Source organism: Suncus etruscus, chromosome 1 (assembly GCF_024139225.1).
Source record: "Suncus etruscus isolate mSunEtr1 chromosome 1, mSunEtr1.pri.cur, whole genome shotgun sequence".
Lineage (NCBI taxonomy): Eukaryota > Metazoa > Chordata > Mammalia > Eulipotyphla > Soricidae > Suncus > Suncus etruscus.
The window spans coordinates 162,975,103-163,001,157 of NC_064848.1; the positions used below are offsets into that span (position 1 = coordinate 162,975,103).

The 26,055-nt window shown below is 41.0% G+C and overlaps 1 protein-coding gene across 3 annotated transcripts in view; it reads right to left on the bottom strand.

Annotated features, from left to right (window-relative positions):
• Nucleotides 1-232: 232 nt before the first annotated feature.
• RHOT1 (ras homolog family member T1) overlaps nt 233-26,055 on the bottom strand; it is an 81,296-nt gene continuing 55,473 nt past the window's right edge. Inside the window, exons 16-20 of one of the 3 annotated variants that reach the window (XM_049771588.1) lie at nt 23,608-23,691; nt 20,758-20,877; nt 17,909-18,111; nt 14,482-14,604; nt 233-1,316 (exon numbers count right to left, since the gene is read on the bottom strand). In XM_049771588.1, the coding sequence (XP_049627545.1) occupies nt 1,199-1,316; nt 14,482-14,604; nt 17,909-18,111; nt 20,758-20,877; nt 23,608-23,691 (648 nt within the window). In that variant the 3' untranslated portion in view covers nt 233-1,198. Of the gene's footprint in view, nt 1,317-11,846; nt 11,940-14,481; nt 14,605-17,908; nt 18,112-20,757; nt 20,878-23,607; nt 23,692-26,055 lie in introns of those variants that run through there. The other 2 variants (XM_049771599.1, XM_049771608.1) reach the window with 2 other exon arrangements.

Genomic DNA, 26,055 nt, shown 5'->3' on the forward strand with positions numbered 1-26,055 from the left:
CCCGGTGTCCCGTATGGTCCCCCGTGCCTGCCAGGAGCTATTTCTGAGCAGACAGCCAGGAGTAACCCCTGAGCACCGCCGGGTGTGGCCCAAAAAACAAAAACAAAAAAAAAAAGAAGTAGCTCTAAGCACTGCTGGGCCCCAAAAGAACTTTCAAGGTAGGGAAGACAGACACTAGAGTTTAACTCACGTATGTACAGAAGCATTTACTTTGTAAGACAAAAACTCCAGATCACAGTACACAGCAATTATTTATTTAAATACTTGAAAAGGTCAATGATGGAAAAAATAGGTTTATCATGAGTTTATATTCATTAGATTTATTTTACCATTAAAAAAGTGCTGCTTCTAGGTTATCCTAGCCAGATATAGAACACTTTATTACACATGCAATTACTGTGACATACTATAATAGACACAGCCATTATAGAAGGATTTACACTTTGGGAAGAAATTTAATAGTAATGATGACTGTTTATTTAAACTAAAAACATTGATAATATACAAATTGTTTTCCTCATCTGATTGAAAGGGCTATAAAATTCAACATACTGACAAAGGAAGCAACATAATCTCATAGGTGACACCTCTGCTAATGGCCTGGGGCTTACTCCTGCTGGATGGGAGAGCCCCGCAGGCTGCACTGGTCCCAGGTACGATGGCTTCATGGCTGGCCTACCGTTACGTGACTAACAGAAAACTGCGCTGGTAAGCAGACACTGATTCGTTTATTTTTAAAAATGGAGAGAAAAACGGCAAGTTGTGCCTAAAGAACCCGAAGGATCATTTGGAGTAAATGTGAAATAAATAAGTGATCCATGAGTAAATGTAATCTCCGAGCTGACTTAAACCTAGGCATGAGCCAACTGCGCACTAAATACCATGAAATGTCTAGAAACATACTTTCTAGAACTCAGTTTGGGAGACCATATCTTGCCTGAATATGTACATTATTTACAAAATAGTCCCTTTTGGCCTCTGAAATTTAGCCATTTTAGTTTGGCTGTGAAGCTGTTTTCTTTCTGTATGTTAGCCAATACTGAAGTTATAACTATCATTAAAATACTCTTATGCATGAATTACAAATATTAATAAAGTAACTCTGCATGTATAAATATCTCAATATTTCTAGCGGAATTTAAAGCATTCAGAATGTACACAAAATTAATTTTTTTTGGTAGGGCCAGTATTTTTTTAATCATCGTTGTTTCAATAATGCTTTGTACATAGCAAAGCCCAAAACCGCAAACACAGTAGCACCGAAACTTGCTCGAAGCCAAAACGTGGAGCTCTTGAGGTCAGCTTGTGTCACGTGCCTGCAGTCAGAAGATATAATTAATGTTTAAAGAACGGTTAGTATAAAAACACCAGTTAGGAAGCAGTGTACTTTTAGGCAAGTATTACCACACTTGTCAGGCTAATTGCATACAGTAGTGCTTATAAAAAAAATGATCAAGAGAATCACTTAACCTATATACTGCTTACTTATTACCTTATGACAAAACGTAGGCATTAATAAAGACAAATGTCTTTACAATTAGCTATGACAAAGGAATTATTAACATCTTATTTTTTTCCCTGGGACATACCCGACTTGTGTTATATGGGTGCTGGGGATAGAATTCAGGTTGGCTGCAAGCAAGGCGAGCACCTCACCTGCTGTACTATCTCTCCAGCCCCAATATCATCGAAAATTTTATAAGTTTCTTCACATGTGAAATAGGGAACTTAGACAAATCAACCTTCCCTCTGTAATGCCACCAAGATTTTTTTTTTTTTTTTTTTTTTGGTTTTTGGGCCACACCTGGCATTGCTCAGGGGTTCCTCCTGGCTGTCTGCTCAGAAATAGCTCCTGGCAGGCATGGGGGACCATATGGGACACCGGGATTCGAACCAACCACCTTTGGTCCTGGATCGCTGCTTGCAAGGCAAACGCCGCTGTGCTATCTCTCCGGGCCCCACCAAGATGTTTCATTGTGAGGCAAGACTTAGATTTCACAACGTGAGGCCAGTTTCAGGACCTTATTATACAGTGTCCCATCCCAAACTAGCTTGTAAGCAATGAAGTGACAAGTGATAATACTTTTCTAAGAGTAATGCTTAAAGTCTACTTTGAAAATGCTGATCCCCATAAAAGTTTACCAAATCATCCCAAAGGGAGAGGAGTGAGATTTAACACGCTTATATTAATTTGGCTCTTGATTTTAAAAAAGCAACAAACAAGGAAACACCAAACCCTGTTGTTAGTTGGACAGGCAGTGGTAATGGTCCCAACTGAAGGATGTTAACAGGATGGACTGAAGGTCAATGACATAAAAGAAGCTGTATTATGTTTGACAAGAACAGAGACAGCCTGTACCAGAGACTGTGAGCATGCGCAGATATAATACTGCATAGCACCCCGAGAGTCTCAAGTATGACAGCTTACCATGAAAATGAGAAAGATTTAAAGCAAAGGTTGGAACACTATTCAAATGGCAATTGAGGTGGTATAGAAAAAATATAGAATTAAGAACTTATGGAAAATCTTTTAGGTATTTTTCCAACTACGTTCAGCCAAATTGGAGGAAGAGTCAGATATTAAGAGTCACACACTGACATATGCAAAAGAGTTAAGTGCCAAGAATATAAACTATACAAAACTAACGTGTCTTGGTCATAGTCAAAGAGTAAAAGTTGTCACAAAATTAGTTGTCACAAAAACCCTAGAAATAAGTCTAGGACACAAGCCAGAATGCTCATGCTGCTCATCAACACAAAACTATACACAGCACACACTAATTATCCTCCCCACTTTTAATTAAAAAAAGAAACATTCCTTTATGTAATGATTATTTTACAAAGCACTGATAACACAGTTCATTCCATCTCGTGAGTTAGTTCTTCTGGCAGGCATTTTTTTTTTTTAAATTAGGGAAGAGAATACTTAGGTTTCAGCTTTTCCGAGAGGAAAAACTCCACCATGGCCAAGCACCGCTCATGAGAAAGGTTACCTGGCTTCAAGAAAAAGTGGCCCACGAGAGGACTCCATGAAGATGGAATCTTCTACGGAGTTGACAGCGTGCACCTGGTGGGTAATACTGCCCTCGTCGTCTGTTAACAGCATGGCACCCCACTCAGCTACCCGGGCTCTTAACCTTTTACACACAGGCACAGAGTTTGCAGTTCACAGTAGAGCTCACAAAAGAAGGGAACTGAAAATAACATCTATCAATTATATACCCACACATAAACTGAGTTGCTACCCTATTTGAAGCATCTCCTGCTTTCTACATTTAAAATAAATGTATTATATAGCAAATCACCAAACTTAACCACCTGCATATACTTTTACAGAACAACCATTGAGCTAAGGAAGCCTAGGGATACCAAACACAGCACAAATGTGCATCTGTCCATCACTCAGAGGCCAATCTTGGTATACCTAAACCACTGAATGAAGCCTATGAAACCAGTACTTGTAGCAGTACCTGATGGTGTGTGGTGACTGTAAGCATTGAATCAAAATGAGGTTTATAGCTGGTGCTAAATTCAGACTACTCAAAATTATAATACGAACCCCTGAAAAACTGAATCCAATACCTTAAATTTGTAGAAGTCAAGGACCTGTCCTAAGACTTGCAAAGTTCACATCTTCATGATTAGAACTTAAAGTGAGAACACAGGTTTTGGTCCCTAATTTTCATGCATCTTTATTCATTCAGGATTAACTTGTTTATAGTATTTCTTTTAACTTATCAAAAGAAAAAAGATTGGGACTGTGATGTAATAGGATCCAGAGAGCTAGTATAGAGGTTAAGGAGCTTGCCTTGCACATGGCTGACATCTGTCTGGCACCTCATAAGGTCCACCACTAGGAGTGATCCCTAAGCTTAGCCAGATGTGGCCCAACCTCACCCATCCTCCCAAAAATAAAAACCAAAATTCAGATGGCTGTAATCATTTACAATAAAGAAAAATAATTGCTGATATTCTTTCAATCTAGGACCTGTCTTAAATAGCTCTTTTGCTGGGTGTTAAGACAATATTACGGGGCTGGAGAGATAGCATGGAGGTAAGGTGTTTGCTTTTCATGCAGAAGGTCAATGGTTCGAATCCCAGCATCCCATATGGTCCCCCGAGCCTGCCAGGAGTGATTTCCGAGCACAGAGCCAGGAGTAACTCCTGAGCAAAACTCCAAAAGCAAAACAAACAAACAAACAAAAAAGACAATATTTCTATCCACAAAATAATATATTCTGACTTATATGCACATTTTAAAATAGTAGTTATAATCCCCTAAGCTATAGCCTATATAATAAACAGGGGCCAGAGCAATAGCACAGCGGGTAGGGTGTTTGCCTTGCACATGGCCAACCTAGATTCGATTCAGGGCATCCCATATGGTTCTGAGTCTTCGAGGAGTAACCCCTAAAGACTGCTGGGTGTGGTCCAACTCCCCCCCAAAAAATAGCCTATGAACACAATCAGATATAACCCAAAACAAACAAAACCCCCAAAATGTATATATGTGTAAACAAAAAGCTACTGATAAACCAGTCACATCTTCCTTCTCTGTGTGGAGTAAGATTCTTTAGTTTCAGCACTATCTCTATAGGAAAAAGAATAATGACAAAATAAATGCTAGAATATAATCTAAATTAAGCATTTAAAGCTTGTCAGAACTCCTGGGTTCTTAGGAGTAAAACTATGTGCAGGATAATGACAATTGGGCTTAGAAAAGCTGAAAGCTGAGTCTACTGGAGAAGTGCTTCTGACACCTGAGTGAGAGCTCAGGGCTTCCTAAGGCTGCTCATTAATAAAGCAAAAATTTTTTTTGCAATATTCAGACAGTAAAGAGTCAAATTTAGAACTGCTTATGTGAATAGTCACATGGGAAAAAAAAGAGTAACCAAAGTCCAGTATTTTTGCGTAGAACGCCTTAAAGACACACTAATGCTTTGCCTAAATCTGCAACTTGTAGTAACTATTTTTTTAAAAGTTAAAATTTTTATGTTTCGGGGCCGGGCGGTGGCGCTCGAGGTAAGGTGCCTGCCTTACCTGCGCTAGCCTAGGAGACGGACCGCGGTTCGATCCCCCGGCGCCCCATATGGTCCCCCAAGCCAGGAGCGACTTCTGAGCGCATAGCCAGGAGTAACCCCTGAGCGTCACCGGGTGTGGCCCAAAAACCAAAAAAAAAAAAAAAAAAAAAAAAAAAAAAAAAAATTTTTATGTTTCAATGTACTGAACCAATAAAAAAAATGAGGCCGGAGAGCACATATAGGCTGAGTATATGCTTTACATGTGGGAGATCCTGGTTCGAGCTCTGTCACCACATGGTCCTCTGAGCATCACAAGGAGTGACACTCAAGCACGGAGCCAAGAAAGACCCTGACCACCACCAGGTATGACCTAAAATACAAACTCAAACCAAACCCAAGAATGTTACATTCATATTGAAACACAAAGCAATCAAGTTCTAAAGGGCCTGATAAAATCAATCCCAACCTAGTTATGTCCAAATCAGGGAATTTTATAATTTATAACATGACTTTATATCTTGGTTATAAAACTAATGGCAGAAACCCAAAAATCTGTAAAACTTAGAATTTGAGGGCTGGAGAGATAGCATGGAGGTAGGGCATTTGTCTTGCATGCAGAGGGACGGTGGTTTGAATCCCAGGATCCCATATGGTCCCCCGAGCCTGCCCGGAGTGATTTCTGAGTGTAGAGCCAGGAGTAAGTAACCTCTGAGCGCTGCTGGGTGTGACTCAAAAACTAAAAGAAAAAAAAATTAGAATTTGAGAAAGAGGTGGAATTCAGACTGGCCCAATTATTATTACTATTACCAATTAACTTTGCCCTTTTTCCCCCCTTCAGTTTTTGGGCCACACCCGGCAGCACTCAGGGATTTACTGCTCTGCACTCAGAAATCGCTCCTGGCACTCTCGGGGTATCAATACAGGATGCCGGAAATAGTACCTGGGTCTAACCCGGGCTGGCTACGTTCAAGGTAAATACCCTACTGCTGTGCTATCGCTCTGGCCCCTTAACTTTGCTTTAAATTACAGACTAAATACTGTAGAAGAGCCAATCATGTTTTTGTTTGTTTGTTTTTAGGCCACACCCAATGGCACTTAGGGGTTCTGCACTTAGAAATTACTCTTGGCAGGATCAGGCAACTATATGGGAAGCTAGGAATTGAATCTGGGTCAACGGAGTTCAAAGCAAATTGTACTTTTGCTGTACTACCGCTGGGCCCCAACCACTTTTATTTCTCCTAACAAACAACTTTTCTGAAATAAATATAAAATTCATCTTTTTCATTATCACATCACTTTTCTCTCCAAACACAACTCAAAGGCTGCATGAATATAAATGTACTTCTAATTTTATAATTCCATTCACATATGGATTTCAGGTTTGAATTATTTTTTAGACCCAGGAATTGAATCCAGGGCTTCTATGTGGCATTAAGTTTTAGTCATTACTTTTTAGTCAGTACTTGGAAGAAGTCCTGCTTAAGTGTAATTTATGCAACCTAATGTAACCAGAGCTAATAGATACCATATATAACTTTTTTGGGCCACATCTAGCTGTGCTCAGGAGACCAGATGGGGTGCTGAAGATCGAACTCAGATCAGCTGCATGCAAAGCCTTACCTACTGTAGTCTCACCAGCCCCCAACAAATATAACTTTCTTATTGTTTGGTCTTGGGGTCAACCAGGGCTCCTACAGACAAAGCATGCACTTTAGTCCTTTGATTTATCTCCCTAGCCCATATTTTTATACTCACAATTCACATATCTTAAAGCTTATACTAAGATCTCCAAAATAATTTTGTATTTTAAAAATATTTTGTTTCCATTGAACTTTTTTTTAAGAATTTGGCTTTCTGGGGCCTTACCAACAATGCTCAGGATTTACTCTTGGTAGGACTCAGGGAACTAAATGCAATAACAGGATATAATATGGGTTGGCCACATGCAAGGCAAACACCTTTATCCTCAATACTCACAGGGAGAGGGAGAGAGAAAGAGGGGGAGGGAGAGGGGGAGGGGGGAGAAACACCTTTCCTTCCCAGTATGACTTTTTTTTTTTTTGGTTTTTGGGTCACACCCAGCAGCACTCAGTAGTTACTCCTGACTCTATGCTCAGAAATTGCCCCCTGGCAGGCTCTGGGAACCATATGGGATGCCGAGATTCAAATCACTGTCCTTTTGCATGCAAGGCAAACACCCAACCTTCATGCTATCTCTCTGTCCCACCCAATATAATTTTTATTATTGCCCAGATTCAATCCACCTCGGGGGGGAGGGAGGGCTGATATAGTTTAAAAAACATAAGTAATTGGGCTGGAGAGATATCGCAGCAGTAGGGCATTTGCCTTGCACATGGCTGACCCAGGATGGACCTCGGTTTGATCCCCAGGGTCTCATGGTCCCCCAAGCCAGGATCGATTTCTGAGCTCAGAGCAGGAGTAACCCCTGAGCATCATCAGGTATGGCCCAAAAGCCAGAAAGAAAAAAGAAAAACCCACATAAGTAATCAAGCCTAGGTAGGGTGGAAATGTGTTTAGCTTCATGGATCATTCCTAGCAGGGTTCAAGAGACCATATGTGGTGCCAGGGATCATATTCAGGTTGGCCACATGCAAAGCAAGTGCCCTGTCTACCTATTATCACCGAGGCCCCAACCTTCTAGCTTTTAACCTTTTGGAGTTTCTGCCTAAAGTATTTTTAAAATATTGATTTCAATAATTTCATTCTTGATAATACTTTTAATAATGATATTATCTGAACTAGAAGACAGGTTAATTTTAATAAGATACTTATCAAAATAGGCTAAGAAATCAATATATAGAATCCAGCAAAGAGGAATTGCAAAAAAAAAAAAAAAAAAAACCACACATGAAAGTTGTTAAATGTGCATGCCTAAATAGTAGTAGACCTTTGAAAGGATATCTGTGTACATCCATATCACCAATGCTTCAAAACATTTACTGATGCTATCAGACACAGGAGAACAATTAATACTTAAAGATGACAGCAGGAAAATCCTACCTGATTATGTCCTGTAATAAACTAAAGAGTCAATTTTTTAAAATTACAAGCAGCAGCAACTTATCAGAAGTTCTTGTTGATTTTTCTTTTTCGGCAGTGCTCAGGGGGTTACTCCTGGCTTTATGCTCAGAAATCGCTCCTGGCAGGCTTGGGGGACCATATGGGATGCCAGGATTCGAACCCCGTCCTTCTGTATGCAAGGCAAATGCCCTACCTCCATGCTATCTTTCCGGCCCACATTCTTGTTTGTTTATTTATTTATTTTTGGTTTTTGGGTCACACCTGGCAGCACACAGGTTACTCCAGGCTTTATGCTCAGAAATCACTCCTGGCAGGCTCAGGGGACCATATGGGATACTGGGATTCGAATCACCGACCTTCTGCATGCAAGGCAAACACCCTACCTCAATGCTATCTCTCAGTCCCGTTCCTGTTGATTTCTATTTATTTTATTTTATTTTTCGTTTGTTTGTTTGTTTGTTTGTTTGGACACACTTGTTTGATGCTCAGGGGTTACTCCTGACTAAGCGCTCAGAAATTGCCCCTGGTTTGGGGGGACCACATGGGACGCCGGGGGATTGAACCGCGGTCCTTCCTTGGCTAGCGCTTGCAAGGCAGACACCTTACCTCTAGCGCCACCTCTCCGGCCCCTCCTGTTGATTTTTTTTTGTTTGTTTGTTTTTTGGGCCACACCTGGTGGTGCTCAGGGGTTACTGCTGGCTGTCTGCTCAGAAATAGCTCCTGGCAGGCACGGGGGGACCATATGGGACACCAGGATTCGAACCAACCACCTTTGGTCCTGGATCGGCTGCTTGCAAGGCAAACGCTGCTGTGCTATCTCTCTGGGCCCCCTCCTGTTGATTTTTAAATGTAGAACTATTCATTCAAGTTTAAAGAAAGGCCTTCTAAGGACCTTTACACATGTTAAATAGAAGTTTCTTATGAAAACTTCTTCCTTGGATATAGAAGACACATCTTTGGATACAGTATTTTACCAAATCATATTAAGAATTCACATTAAAAATTTCTAACACTAAGCTGTCTAAGAATCTATCTTCTTTAGAAGATGATTCTATGAAAAGACAGTTCATTTTGGTCTTCTGACAGTAAAATTCTTTCTTCAAAAAAAGATGTCTAAATTAAGTAACAAGATATTAAACTACATCAAGAATTTAGATGGGGCTGGAGAGATAGCATGGAGGTAGGGAATTTGCCTTGCATGCAGTAGGACAGTGGTTCGAATCCTGGCATCCCATATGGTCCCGAGTCTGCCAGGAGCAATTTCTGAGCGTAGAGCCAGGAGTAACAACATGAGCACTGGCATCCCACATGGTCCCCCCAAGCCAGGGGCAATTTCTGAGCACTTAGCCAGGAGTAACCCCTGAGCATCAAACAGGTGTGGCCCGAAAAAACAAAAAAAATTTTTTTTTCTTTTTTTTTTTGGGCCTTACCTGTTATCACTCAGGGTTATTCCTGGCACTGCACTCAGAAATTGCTCCTGGCAGCTTTGGGGACCATATGAGATGCCAGGGATCAAAACAGGGTCAGCCTTGTGCAAGGTAAACACCATACTGCTATGTTATCGCCCTGGCCCCAGTAATTAGTAAGCCCCAGTAATTACTTTTAATTTATGAACAGGTGATAAAAATGTAACTTCCTCCCCAAGAATTACTGTAGAGTATTTTTTTTTTTTTGTCACACCCGGCGGTGTTCAGGGTTACTCCTGACTCTGCACTCAGAAATCGCTGCTGGCAGGCTCAAGGGGTCCAGATAGGATGCTGGGACTCGAACCACTGTCCTTCTGCATGCAAGGCAAATGCCCTACCTCCAAGCTATCTCTCCGGCTCCTGTAGAGTATTTTAATTAGGATGCTCATCTATCAAAGTACAACCAATCTGTTTTACCTAAAAACTGATCAAACTGACTTAACAGTAGTTATTTCTAAAGATGATACTGAAACACTCTGTAATTATGGATAATCAAAAGATTTTAAAATAAGACAAATCCACAGTTTGTGATCATTAATTACTAGCAGCTTAAGTAGGCTCACTGTGAATAAGAGATATCATAGATGTAACTTCTTATTCAGGCAAAATGATGTTACCAGTTAATTTGAGAAATTACTCCATTATTTAAAAAAAAAGTTCTTTAGGGGCCGGCGCGATGGCGCTAGAGGTAAGGTGCCTGCCTTGACTGCGCTAGCCTAGGATGGACCACAGTTCGATCCCCCGGTGTCCCATATGGTCCTCCAAGCCAGGGGCAATTTCTGAGTGCTTAGCCAGGAGTAACCCCTGAGCATTACCGGGTGTGGCCCAAAAAAAAAAAAAAAAAAAAAAAAAGTTCTTTATAAAACCACCTTAAGATAATAAGATAAAAATGAGCTGCATATATTTTTGTTTGTTTTGGGGGCCATTCTCAACTATGTTCTGGGCTTATTTCTGACTCTGCAATAGGGATCATATGGGGTGCCAGGGATTGAATCCAGCTTGACTGCACAGAGGCAAATATCCTATCTGCTGTACAATCTCTGCAGCCTAGTTTTGGTTTTTCGGATCACACCTAGTGGTACTTGGAATCACAAGGTGCCAGGGATGAAACCTGGGTTGACCTCATACAAGACAAGTGCCTTACCTCTGCAGCATCTCTCCAGTCCCATAATATATTATCTTTTCTTTGAGGAGGGGGATATACCCAATAGTGCTCAGGAGGCCATATTCGGAGTGTAACGGATCAAACCTGGGTAAGCTGTGTACAAGGCAAGAACCCTACTCACTGTCCTCTTTAGCCCCCATAACATTATGTTCATTGACAGAATAATTTTTCCACAAGAGCTCTCAACCTGTGTCAATGAGGAGAATTCTCCAGGGAATAACTAGAAGACTTAGTGGTCTTTGGCTGGGGTGGGGGAGTGGTGGGGGAATGACATAAACATTGGGACAATGTTGGAGGAAAGTGAATGCTCTGGAGGTAGGAGTGGTGCTGGACTGTGTCATGCATGAAACTCTATTACTGACAGTATTGTAAACAACGGTGCCTAAAATTAAAATAAAAACAATTTGGAATCACAGAAACAGCTAAAAGGGCTGACCTGCTTTGCATGTAAGAGGCCTGGGTTTGAATCTTGGCACTGCATAGTCTCCTAGCACTGATGGATTTAAGGCTGGGGACAGCCCTCAAGCATTGCTGGGTGGGGACCCGAAACAAAGAAAGAAGAATCACTTCATTTCGCTCTCTCTGGGTATTCAATATCTTTATGAATAACTTGAAAGATAAAAAAGACACATCTACCAAATTTGCAAACAGCACACTGCTGAGAGATATAATGGGACAAATGACAAAAATAATGTTTGAAATGACTGAGCTAGAACAAATGGATTAAAATTAAGAATGACATTCAATAGAGGTACATTATGTATATGCATTTTGATTCCAAAAGTCAACTAGAACTACCATATATGCAATTAGAGAGGAGTTACTGCTTTAATAGCACTTCATTTAGGGAAAAATTGATTTCAATGAACCCCAAGATTAACAGGCATCAGCACTGGAACAGAGCTGCCAGAAAATTAATTCATGCAATAGATAGTGGGTGCATTAACTAAAAGATGGTTGCCCCAATTCTGGACCAGTCAGAACACAACTGGGCACACTTCTCCATGCTAGAGCACCTTTCAAGAGGTACTCTGAGAAGTAAGGGACTTTTTCAGATAAGGGATACAGGAATGGTGAGGTTACAAAACCCTCTAATTCAAGAAAAGGCTGAAAGAAATGGGAATGTTCTACCTGAAGAAGAGAAAATTAAGGGAGACATGATGGCCGTCTTCAAATGTCTGAAGGATTGCTATGTTGAAGAGGGAGTAGAATAGTCGTGTGTTGTTTTAAAGGGCAGAACTAAAACTAAAGGAGAGAAGGTTATAGGGAAATCATTCCATTTTTTTTTAAAGCAAAGGCAAATCTCTCTCCAATGAGAAAAGCCATCAACAAACATAATTCCCAGGAAGGCATTCTTTTTTTTTAGGGGGGGGTGGATCGGTGTCACACCCTGCGGCACTCAGGAGTTACTCCTGGCTCTATGCTCAGAAATCGCTCCTGGCAGGTTCAGGGGACCACATGGGATGCCAGGATTCAAACCATCATCCTTCTGCATGCAAGGCAAACACTACCTCCATGTTATCTCTCCGGGCCCAAGGAAGGCATTCTAATGGGAGGTTAGGCCCGAAGAATTGTTGACACTTTCCAACTAACTTTCCCAACACAGGAGCTCCTGAACATTGTTTGGTTTGAACTAGCCTTGCACCATCTTAGACACTTACCAGGGAGAGAAGCAGTCTGTCCTGGTTACTACTTAAAAGGGTCAAACAACAGAGACAACACTTACACACCAACTTGGCAATCCCTTCAAAGCAGTCGCCTTCGATGGCTGGATTCTTAGTTTCAGAGACTCTTAGAATACATTCATGGCCACTTTGGACTCTCATAAGTGATCTGGACTCAACATCACTAGCCACATTTACTAAGTGCTAGTGGACACACTATCTTACATGTCTGCAACCACTGGAGTCTTACCCTCAAGAAGAGCACAAGAGCTATCAAATAATAAGCCCATTTTCAACCAAAATTTATTACTTAATATGATTATCAGTTTTAATCAAGTCCAGCCCCAATGACAACTGAATGACTGGAAAAAACCTCAATTCATTCTTAAGTAAAATTTGATACTGGATATGAATTAGTATTATAGAAATGCCCAAATACTCACAAAATGAAACAAAGGAAGCTTGACTGGAATAAGAATATAATCTTCCAAGTTTATTGCTTTGAGGGAATGTAGCTATACACATGTGTTTTATTGTTAACTGTTTTTCCTTATCTTTTAATCTATTCTTTGCTTTTTCATGTTTTGGGTTTCATTATAAAGACTTAAAAAATGAGTACTACTGATATTTCCTTATTTTCTATGTTCCTGTACATCTATAAAATTGGTTGTTATCCTCATTTCTAAAAACTGTTGTGTACCCCCCACCCCCCAATTTCTGGGTCACATCCATAAAACTGGCTATCATCCTCATTTCTAGAAGCCATGTTCTCCCCACTGAACTAAGCTTCTGGGTCAAACCTGGCAATGCTCAGGGGTTACACCAGGCTCTGCACACAGGAGTTATTCCAAGTGGTGGTTGGGGGAATCATATGGGCTGCCTGAGATTGAATCTGGCTGGCCGTATGCAAAGCAAATACCTTATCTGTTGTATAGAAACTATATTCTTAAAAACAAAAAACTGAGGTATTCAAAAGTAAATTATAGGTGTTTCAATACAGAGAAAAAAATTTATTTTATTTTATTTTTTTTTGCCACCCCTGGCAATGCTTAGGGTTCATTCCTAGCAGGATCAATAGACCATATGGTATGCTGGGGATCAAACTCAGGCCAGCTGCATGCAACACAAGTTCCCTACTCATTGTGCTATTGTACAATAATAGAAAAGAATTTCTGACAATGCCAGGGATTGAATCCAGAGCCTCACACATGCAATGGCAAAAGCTCTATAGCTGAGTCCAACTCAATAGAGAAAAATTTCATCTGAACGTACTACTCATAATAGTAGGACTTTAATACTTTGGATCAGTTGATTGGGTTTTTTGTTTTGGGGCCACACCTGGGGTTACTCCTGGCTATGTACTCAGAAATTGCTCCTGGTTTAGGGAACCTATGGGACGCCGGGGGATCAAACCGCGGTTCGTCCTAGATCAGCATGTGCAAGGCAAACGCCCTACTGATTGAAAAGTTGAATACAGTAGAACATTTGGAATTAGTGTGTCTTTTCTTATGACTAAAGTCTAATCTACTTCTGTAACTACAAGCCAAAAGCTTTTAATCTCCCTATACATATTATCCACTAATGAGATCATTCAACTTTCTTAAAAAAAAAAAAGACTGAAATCTTTTCTTTTTTTCTTTTTAGGGGGAGGAGGAGGAAGAGGAGGACGAGGAGCAAGAGGGGCAGGAAGAGGAAGAGAGAGGAGAAGGGAGAGGAGAAAAGGGAGAAAAGGAGAAAAGGGAGGACGGGCAGGAGGAAGAAGAGAGAGGAAGAGGGAGAGGAGGAAGGGGAGGAGGAAGGGGAGCAGGAGGGGCAGCAGGAAGAAGGGGAGCAGGAGAAAGAAGAGGAGGAGGGAGAGGAGGAAGGGGAGCAGGAGGGGCAGGAAGAGGAAGAGAGGGAGGAACTGAAATCGTATTTTCTAGTCCCCTCTATATATCTATAAATCTTAAAATATTAAGAATGTAAACTAAACATGGTCACCACAGTGAGAATTTTAGTGGCAGTTAGTTGGGCATCAGCCAGCTTGTCGTCTTTGTAGTGAGTATCTGTGTCATAGTAGTCATCCGCTTTTTTCTTTTGTATTTTAACAGAATGCCTGGTACCCAGTAAATAAAGTTAAGAACCTGTTAAGAACTGCAGTGAAGATTTTGTTCTTTACAGATTGCAGCAAGTCTGAGTTGAGGAAGTTCTGACAGATGCAAAATGTACACCTGTTGCAGGCGCACATACAGCGTAACCGGGCATGGCTGCGAAAACACACAGAAGGACAAGTGTTGAGTTCTTACTTACAAATATGGTATAAGTCAGGGTGTGCCGACTTAAAAAAAAATCTAGGCACAAGCAACACTAAGGAAAGTAGTGTGGGGCATGCTAGAGTTGTGCAGAGTTCCACATTCACCAAAAATAATAAACAGCAGCAGCTCCCTCCTCCTTCCCTATTGAACATCTGAGGAAAACAGGCTAGCACTTTTGCTTTTTCGGGAAGGGGATGGAATTATTATAAGAATTTTAGTGAAATAAATATGCACAGCAATAGATGGCACCCTCATCTAAATTGATAAAAAAAGAAAAACTGAGTTTGCCATAGCATCCACCAAAAAAAACACTTAATCCCTCTTCCTCCTCCTCCCTCAGCATACACACATGCCTAAAAACCAGGAAGGAGAAGGGTGACAAAGACACAAGAGTCAAAGACGAGTATATTCAAGCCTGAGGAGATATGAACAATATCGTCTTTAATTCATCAAGCACCCTGGCTCCCAAAGGAAGGAAATCAAAGTGCTTCATAAATTTCCACTTGAGCAAAATGTAGGATTGATTCATCAGCTACCAAAACACAGCAGCTAAGTATGATAGAATAAAACTCCGGACTAGGATGTAAATATGAACAATGGACCCAACTGATACAAGGAAGGTGTGAAATTTGGGAGTCTTTCCGACTCCTTTCTGAATGAATGAAGCTTTAATTGGTCTAGGCACATGGAGTAGCCCATTTTACCTGTGCCCTCACAATAAAGTAGGGGGTCTCCAGTGACTACCCAGTGGCGAGTCACTCAGACATACAAAGCCATCACATCACCCCTGAAGAGGTACTGGCGCAGAACCCGCTCAGAATCAATGCCATCACTTCCCATAACACCTGAACAATTTTTAGAGATTTCTCAGTCAAGGGACTGGCCCAATCTGACTTGGTTTAGCTTGTGAGATCTGATGAGATCACAGCACACGGTGGCATAGTTGTGGAGATTAGCAGCATCTCAGCAAGGCCTAATTGCCAACATGAAGAAAAACAAGAATTAAATTTTTTTTTAAACTATGATAGACTCAAAATAATCCTTGTAAAAACTTGCGATGATGAACATACCACTGCTAAGTCATTGCCAGCTGTCATACTGGAATCCATTTGTTATTTTATCAATTAAACCTGACTCTTCAACATACACAGGCTTTGCTCATCAAAGGGGAGGGATGAAAAGTATGCTTAGCAACAGGTAGATGCTTCACGAGAAGTAGTTGGGGGTTAACTGTAGAAACAAGTGTCCGTGTATGTACATTTATCACACACACACACACGTATACACACATTGAACAGCAATGCAGGAAAGAGTTTGAAAGATGCAAATCTAAAAGCACAATTGCAGTTATTGACAAGATTTAAAGAGTGCATTTATAGTTTAAAAAAAAAAAAGACACCATAATATACAACAGGGCTGTAAGCTGGATCAAGCAGTGCGTTTCTGTACTAAGAATTAATTATAGCATGAAAGATTTTGGTCACCCTATAAGAAAATAATCAACAAAACGTCACAGAAGTCATAAGGAAAAATTAACTTACAAAGCAGTTTTTAGAAAGACCCAGACTTTTCTCAAATTCTCTATTCTATCAGGGTTGCCCATGTCTCGGGAGAGTCTGTCTCTGTAATGATGCTCTCTGCAGATAACATACGTGAGAGTTTTAAAGCAAAGGTAATACATACATAAGGTTTCACTTATATTAATAGGAATGAATTGCCTTCCAATACAATTAGAATTTCAAGGGGGTTGTTTACTGCATTTTAAAAAAGTGTTAGTGGGGCTAGAGCTACAGCACAGTAGGTAGGGCATTTGCCTTGTAAGTGGCCCATCGAGGTTTGATCCTCAATTTTCCATATGGCTCCCTGAGCACTGCCAGGAATGAGAACCAAGTGTAGAGCCAGGCATAATCCAGAGAACGGCTAGGTGAGTCTCAAAAACAAAAGTTGTAGTAATAAAATAGCAGTAAAGTTAACCCTGATTTGAAAAATCTATAAATCAATACTTTTCTGAAAACAAAAATAAAACCCTTAGCTTATAGCAATGTGCATTACTCTATACTAAACTATCGCTTTTATAAGAAAAATAATTTAGAGACTAACAGGGACGAAGTGATAGCACAGCAGTAGAGTATTTATTTTGCACATGGCCAACCCAGGACAAATCTGGGTTCGAATCCCGGCATCGCATATGGTCCCCCGAGCCTGCCAGGAGTGATTTCTGAGCACAGAGCCAGGAGTAACCCTTGAGCACAGCCGGGTGTGGCCCAAAACCAAACAAACAAAAACAACAACAAAAAAACCAATTTAGAGACTAACAAAATATTAAACTTTAAGCAAATTCCTGAGAAACGCACTGCCTGAAGAACTGTCTTGCTACAAAACAGAACTTATAAACAGTACTGGAGAAGAATGCCATAAAGAACCATGCAATTTAAAGGCAATTAGTAAACTACAAAAATGACCAGTTATGTGCTAGTCACATGCATGTGTGGATATATTATAAATGTACATAAAATATGTGGCTCATAATGTAATGTGAAACATTTATATGGTAGGAATTCCAATTATGATTACTTTTTCACAGCACTTAAAAAAAAGACATTATACTTTGAACTGGAATACATGCCCATATTGAAACAAAAATCTAAAAAAGATATTAATGTCTTTCATATGTTCAAGGTTAATTATCAACAAAATAAATTTAAAAATGAAAATTTTGTTTACTTATAGAAATACTCTATAAGTATAAAGCACCATGATGCCAAACTCATTTTATTGCAGTAAGTAACCACAGCTTTTTTTATGCTGGCTGTTTTTTTTTTTTTTTTTTTTGGGGGTCACACCCGGCAGCGCTCAGGGGTTACTCCTGGCTCTGCACTCAGAAATCACCCCTGCCAGGCACGGGGGACCATATAGGATGCTGGGATTTGAACCACCATCCTTCTGGTTGTAAGGCACATGCCCTACCTCTATGCTATCTCTCCGGCCCCTGAAGGACAGAGTTTTTATTATACCATCCTAGTAAGACAAGTTATAACCTGATCAAAATGATACAAATTGTCAGAAGCCCTCCTTCATTTTAACAGGGCATCCAAACCAAACCAGCATTTGCTCAATTTGCTCCTTCTCATTACAAGGACTCTTTCTGTTGCTGAACAACTTCTCCATGACAAAGATTCTACCATTATGGCTAAAAAATGGCGTGCAATGTTATTGTGAAACATGCATAGGAAATGAAGGCAGAGCAAGTACTTACGGGTACATGGCCATGGTTGTCAATTTAACAAAGATATCTTTACTGGGTGCATCAGCAGTATTGCAAGTGAAGGCTTGTGGTGGAGGCATTTTGTGTTTTCTGCAGAAATCAGTAGGTGAAATACTGTATTCTTGTTTAACTTCATGCAGGTCTGACTTTGCAGCTACGATTAAGCAAGGTATTCTGCTGTCCATAAAGTGTTGCTATGACATAAGAAAATAACACCAAATTTGATAAGTACAAAATGGATCAAGTTTAATTAAACTTGATTAAAATTCTTCTCTGGCTAGGCAAAGTATCCAATTTGAAGGAGAAAGTAGGGCTTAAGTGGTAAAGACTGGCAGTGACTAGGACCCGCTGCATAAGGCTGAGGCTGCCATTACCATTAAAAACATCTTTTTGGGGGCTGGGGAGGTGGCGCTAGAGGTAAGGTGTCTGCCTTGCAAGCGCTAGCCAAGGAAGGTCCGAGGTTCGATCCCCTGGCATCCCATATGGTTCCCCCAAGCCAGGGGCAATTTCTGAGCTTAGCCAGGAGTAACCCCTGGCCCGAAAAAACAAACAAAAACAAAAAAACCACATATTTTTGAATTAAAAAAAAAAACAAACCCACACTGCAATATGCAATACTTGATGCATGAAGCCCTGAGCTTGATCTCCAGTAGCATCCCCGGCAGTATTATAATATGTAATTATAATACTGCTCCACGACCCCAGACACAAATTGAAAAGAAATAATAGGGACAGGAATAATGATACAATAGGGTATTTGCCTTGCATGCAGCTGACCTGGGTTCAATCCCTACACCCCATATGGTCTTATGAGCCCATCAAAAGTGATTCCTGAGAGCACAGCCAGAAGTAAGCACTGGGCACTGGGCACTGCTGGGTGTGGCCCAAAACAAATAAAATGACAGGAAAAGGAAATAATAGCCTTTTATCCTAAAGCATACTATTTTCATACTCAAATCCTTAAGTACTTGCATTTTGCAGTTCTGCTGGACATCATTACTTTATTTTTAATAAAAAATATACATATAGGGGGTGGAGTGATAGCACAATAATAAGACATTTGCCTTGCAGGCAGCCAATACAGGATGGACCCCAGTTCGAATTCCGGCATCCCATATGATCCCCCAAACATGCCAGGAGTGACTTCTGAGCACAGAGCCAGGAGTAACCCCTGAGCACCACCAGGTATGACCCAAAACCAAAACCAAACCAAAACCAAAACCAAACCCCACCAAAAAACATATACACATTGAAGATTTCACATGTAAATATTCTAACATTATACCCATCATCAGTGAACCCAACTCTGTCCAGGATCCCCAATATTCTCCCTACCCCAACAAACTCAGTTATGTGGATCAGTTCTCCCATTGTAAATAACATTTTATTTTTCAGTTTCTAGGCTACACCTGGCAGTGTCCAGGGCTTACCTTTGGCTCTGAGTTCTGAAATCACTTTTGATGGGTTCAGGGGACCATATGGGATGCAAGTATCCTACCCATCGTATTATTTCTCTAGCCCCATAACCATTATTTTAAAACAGGGGTCCTCAGGCCCGGAGAGATAGCACAGTGGTGTTTGCCTTGCAAGCAGCCGACCCAGGACCAAAGGTGGTTGGTTCGAATCCCGGTGTCCCATATGATCCCCCGTGCCTGCCAGGAGCTATTTCTGAGCAGACAGCCAGGAGTCACCCCTGAGCACCGCCAGGTGTGGCCCAAAAACCAAAAACCAAAAAAAAACCAAAACAACAACAACAAAAAATTTAAAACATACTGAGGGACTAGAGAACTAGTACAGAGCTTAAGGTATTTGCTTTGCATGAAAACAACCTCTGTTCAATCTTAGCATCTCATATAGTTACCCAAAAAAGGAGTCAAGAGCAACTCCTGAGCATAAAGCCAGGAGTAGCCCCTGAGCTCTATCAGAAATGAGACCGGGAAGGTGGTGCTAGAGGTAAGGTGTCTACCTTGCAAGCGCTAGTGTAGGACCGACTGCGGTTTGATCCCCTGGCGTCCCATATGGTCCCCCCAAGCCAGGGGCGATTTCTGAGCGCATAGCCAGAAGTAACCCCTGAGCGTCAAACGGGTATGGCCCAAAAACCAAAAAAAAAAAAAAAAAAAAAAGAAATGGCTTAACAGGTCCTCCTATATATGTATGATACATACAGATCAAGTATGCATATGTATATAGACATGTATTATATATGTATACACATGAATTTTCTGGTTTTTTTTTTTTAGTTTAAAGTTATTATTTTTAATGGATGCTTAACATTCTACTATATTGTCTAATTTTTTGTTTGTTTTTGGGCCACACCTGGGAATGCTGAAACTCAACAGTGAACAATTTTTTTTTTTTTTTGTGGTTTTTGGGTCACACCCGGCAGTGCTCAGGGGTTACTCCTGGCTCCATGCTCAGAAATTGCTCCTGGCAGGCACAGGGGACCATATGGGACGCTGGGATTTGAACCGATGACCTCTTGCATGAAAGGCAAACGCTTTACCTCCATGCTATCTCTCCAGCCCCAACAGTGAACAATTTTGTAACCATGTATCTCATGGTGATGCAATTAAAAAAATAATTAAAGGGCCAGAGTGGTAGCACAGCGGTAGGGCATTTGCCTTGCATGCTGCTGACCCAGGACAGACACAGGTTCAATCCCCAGCATTCCATATGGTCCCCTGAGTCAGGAGTGATTTCTGAATGAAGAGCCTGAAGTAACCCATGAGCACCCTGGGGTGTGGTCCAAAAACCCAAAAAAATAAAATTAAAAAAGACACAGTATAATTCCATTAACTCTATATAAAGTTAGTTATCTATAGAACTGAAGAGCAACAAACCTTAAAAATCCTGGCACAGTATTCGAAGGATTTGGGGTTACTGACATCATACACCAGGCACACAACATCACAAATGATCTCAGCCTCAGTAAGAAATTCCGATTCCGAGATATCATGCAACTTGAAAAAAAGAGAAACATAAACACATTATAGTATCATTTTATAATGAAAGCCATAATGCTTTATTACTTACCTTGACTTTGCAATAAAAAAATAGTTAAGGATAACTTCTCATGCCATTTTCAGAAGTAGGAACTATAGCTAAACAAGTTATCTTGTACTTACATGAATTAAAAAATACTAGTTATTTGGCCTAGAGAGGCATTTGGCATGCATGTAAAGCACATTACATTACATTCTATTCATAAGAAGACATATTAAGTATATTAAGTCAAGCCAGAGAGACAGTATATCTCCTTGCCTGCTGTCAACCCAGGTTTGATACTTAGTATTCTATTGAATGTATCTAATAAATCATCAAAAAAAATTATTTTTTTGGTTTTGGGGCCACACCTGGTGATGCTCAGGAATTACTCCTAGCTCGGTACTCAGGAATCACTCCTGGTGGGCTCAGAGGACAATATGGGGTGCTGGAGACCAAATCTGAGTTGGCTGTATGCAAGATAAGCACCTTTAGACAAAATTTGCACTCATATGATTCCCAGATTTCTTTACATTTTTTTTAAACCTTACTTATTGATTGATTGGGTTTGGGGCACACCCAGTGGCGCTCAGGGCTATTTCCTGGCTCTGCACTCAGAAATCGCTCCTGGCAGGCTGGGGGCCCATATGGGATGCTGAGAATAGAACCGGTTTCCTTCCCAGGTTAGCCGCATGCAAGACAAACACCCTACCACTGTGCTCTCTCTTCGGCCTCCTCGATTTATTTTCTTACTCTAACATTACCCTTTTTCTTCCCACCAATCAAAAATACAAGGCTCTGGGGCCCGAAGTGATAGCGGTAGGGCGTTTGCCTTGCATGTGGCTGATTCACGATGGCACTGGGTTCGATCCCTGGCATCCCATATGGCCCCCCAGTCAGGAGTCACCCCTAAGCGTCACTGGGTGTGACCCCAAAATAAAACAAAACAAAAATACATGGATCTTACAAAAATACAAGACCTTACAGTAAGGTCATTTTGATCTACTCCACTGACTACTCTTCAATGTTTATTAGAAGGGGCTGGAGAGAAAATTAAATGAACTGAGCAGATGCTTTGCCCACAGAAGGCCTGGGTTGATCATTAGCATAGCATATTGTTCCCTGAGCACTGCCAGACACGATTGCCAAGAAATGTCTGGTTCAAAACCCAAACAAAAACTTCAAAGTTTATTATAAAACTTCTGAAGAAATATTTCACTCAGAATATGCTATGATCAAAGAGTCAAGTTCAGTACTGTGTTAGACTAAGATTGTGTATCCCCACAGAGAAGCTAAGTGTAGTCAGAAGTCAAGTTTATACCTAACAAAATATTATCATAGCTGGGATACTGAGAAACATGAAAGTTAGCAGTATGTAAGAGCAGAAACAAAATTAAGCCAGCAATATTTACTGAGTATACAAAATGTTAAACTAAATTTTTTTGTTTTGTTTTGTTTTTTGTTTTTTTTTGGCCACACCCATTTGACGCTCAGGGGTTATACCTGGCTATGTGCTCAGAAATCACTCCTGGCTTGGGGGGGATCATATGGGATGCCAGGGGATCAAACCACGACCCGTCCTACGCTAGTGCTTGCAAGACAGACACCTTATCTGTAGTGCCACCTTCCCGGCCCCTAAACTAAATTTTTTTAAAACTAAATTTACAAGTAAAGATTTGAGCAGAGAGATCGCACAGCGGCGTTTGCCTTGCAAGCAGCCGATCCAGGACCTAAGGTGATTGGTTCGAATCCCGGTGTCCCATATGGTCCCCTGTGCCTGCCAGTAGCTACTTCTGAGCAGACAGCCAGGAGTAACCCCTGAGCAATGCCGGGTGTGGCCCCCAACCCCCCCCCCCCAAAAAAAAAAGATTTGTTGTTAGACAAGGTTTAACATAAAGCTGCAAAGATTTTTTTGTTTGTTATTTGGGCCACACCCAGCAGCTCTCAGGGGTTACTTCTGGCTCTGTGCTCAAAATTGCTCCTGGCAGGCTCGGGTGACCATATAGAATGCCGGGGATCAAACCCCTGTCTATCCTTGGGTCAGCTGCTTGCAAGGCAAATGCCCTACCGCTGTACTACTACTCCAGCTCCCCTGCAAAGAAATTTTATTTTGCTTTTTGAGCCCCAGCCGTGACACTCAGGGGTTACTCCTGGCTCTGTGCTCAGAAATTGCTCCTGGCTCGAGGGACCATTTGGGATGCCAGGGATCGAATCCAGGTTCGTTCTGGATCAGCTTGTGTAAGGCAAACACACTACCGCTGTGCTATCACTCTGGCCCCTATTTTTTTTTAAAGTAAAATAGTTTTATTTAGGAAAATGCAGAGTGCCAGAGAGGAGAGAGAGTACACTTTGCTAATTGTGATGTGGGAAGCAGAGAACATGCCTCTATTTTACTTTCTGATCTAATAGACAATTAAGCATGTAAGCAAGCATATAATAACATACAATTAAACAAGCAAATTAGATAAATTTTTACTTATATCTACTCCCATGTCATGACCACACACAGATTAAGGAAAAGAAAGATTAATTGCAACTGACTTACATAAAGGAAATCACCCAAAAATTATATATATATATATATATATATATATATATATATATATATATATATATATATATATATATATATATCCCTCACTGTTTTCAAAGTTTTTTGAAAAGGGTCACAATAATTCATAATCTTTATATGCCAGAGAATTTCTTACCAATAAATATTTCTCTTGTCCATACACATAAACAGTGTTGATCGCATAGTAGGATTTATGATCTTCACGAATTTTCTTCTGTCTCTGAAAATACAAAAAATGTTTCAATATTTATAGTAAGATGGGGCCGGAGAGATAGCATGGAGGTAAGGCGTTTGCCTTTCATGCAGAAGGATGGTGGTTCAAATCCCGGTATCCTTGTGCCTGCCAGGGGCGATTTCTGAGCATAGAGCCAGAAGTAACCCCTGAGTGCTGCCGGGTATGACCCAAAACCCAAAACCCCCCCTCCCCCCAAAAAATGTATAGTAAGAAATGTTAGTAGTTTTCACACAACATATACCCTATGTATATACAATAATGTTTTAAATATAGAAATTCAAGGGGCTGGAGCAATATAGCCCAGCAGATAGGACCCTAGCCTTATGAAACTGGTGTACGTTACTCAGAGGAGTAACCTCTGAGCATCAATGAATGGGAGTGGCCCCCAAACAAACAAACAAAAAAAAAAAAAAGAAAAGGAGGGCATTTGTTGGGCTAGAGATAGTACAGAGGTGAAGGCAAGCACCATTCATGCAGATGATCCATTAGAAATCTAACATCTGGGCCCGGAGAGATAGCACAGCGGTGTTTGCCTTGCAAGCAGCCGATCCAGGACCAAAGGTGGTTGGTTCGAATCCCGGTGTCCCATATGGTCCCCCATGCCTGCCAGGAGCTATTTCTGAGCAGACAGCCAGGAGTAACCCCTGAGCACCGCCGGGTGTGGCCCAAAAACCAAAAAAAAAAAAAAAAAAAAAAAGAAATCTAGCATCTAACACCTGCAAAGAGTGACCTCACTGTAAGTTTAGGACTTTGGGGTAGCCAAAATATAAATTCCAAATTGGGCATTATCCCAACATACATATTATTTATCAGTGCAAAGGAAATACTGTATAGAGTTTAGCTCTCAAAATCTAAGAAATAGAAAGCATTTGTTACTCTATATTCAGTTGAAAGTAGTAGCTGAAAGGAAGTAATTATATTATTTGCAGTATTCCAGAGCCACCTGCTGGCAGTTCTCAATATACTAAAATTTGGTCTGATATCTAGAGAGACATTAATTGCCATACTTAAGGGAGTAGCAGAAGAATTAGTTATGTGTAAGTATCAGTAACATTCAAATATCTAAACTATCATCTATTCAATGCAGTATGGTATTTCTCTAGTTCAGGTCAAACACTTGTACTAGGTGTTTTCACATGTATGTTAATTAATATTTAATTACATTTTGAAAAATAATGTGGGGCTAGAGAGATCATACAGAGTTCTAGCTCACTACATGAAGCTCACCATAAAGAGTGATGAGTGCAGTTAGAAAAATAACTACATTGAAAACTATCATAACAATGTGAATGAATGAGGGAAGTAGAAAGCCTGTCTAGAGTACAGGCAGGGGTGGGGTGGAGGAGGGAGATTTGGGACATTGGTGATGGGAATATTGCACTGGTGAAAGGGGAGTGATCTTTACATGACTGAAACCCAACCACAATCATGTTTGTAATCAAGGTGTTTAAATAAAGATATAAGAAAAAAAAAGAAACTTTCTTTTTCTTTTTCTTTTTCTTTTTCTTTTTCTTTCTCTTTCCCTTCCTTCCTTCCTTCCTTCCTTCCTTCCTTCCTTCCTTCCTTCCTTCCTTCCTTCCTTCCTTCCTTCCTTCCTTCCTTCCTTCCTTCCTTCCTCCCTCCCTCCCTCCCTCCCTCCCTCCCTCCCTCCCTCCCTCCTCCCTCCCTCCCTCCCTCCCTCCCTCCCTTCCTTCCTTCCTTTCTTCTTCTTCTCTTCCACCCTTCCTTCCTTTCAGTTTTGGTCACAACCGGCAGCACTCAGGAGTTACTCCTGGCTCTGTGCTCAGAAATCGCTCCTGGCCGGGAATCAAACCTGGGTCGGGGTTGGACATGTACAAAACAGATGCCCTACCGCTATGCTATGGCTCTGGCCCCTGGCCAATGAATTTTCATCTCTCTCCCTCTCTCTGGAATTTCTGGGCAGCAGCAGCAGGCCTCAGACACCAGGAGGAATAAAAAAAGTTTCTTCTTTTCCCTCTCTCTCAGTCCAGGGTGGGCAGTTACTACAAGTTCACATTCCTAGGTGGGATCCAGACCACATCTGGCAGCTAAGCCTCATGGACCCTTTCAAGACTTGCAGAATGGGCCTGGCAGCACTGGGGATCTGCAGCCTGCAACCCTGGCAGCCCTGGGTCGCATGAGCTTCTGCAACTGGATGTAGTACAAACTCCCTAATAAGACATGATAGCTAGAGCTGTAGTAATAGTACAGCAGGAAGGGCACTTGTCTTTAATGCAGCTCACCCAAGTTCAATCCCTGGCATCCCACTGGCCCCTTCAAGCCTTGAAGGAGTGATCCTGGAGCAGAGTCAGGAGTAAGACCTGAGCACAACCAGGTATGGCCCAAAAA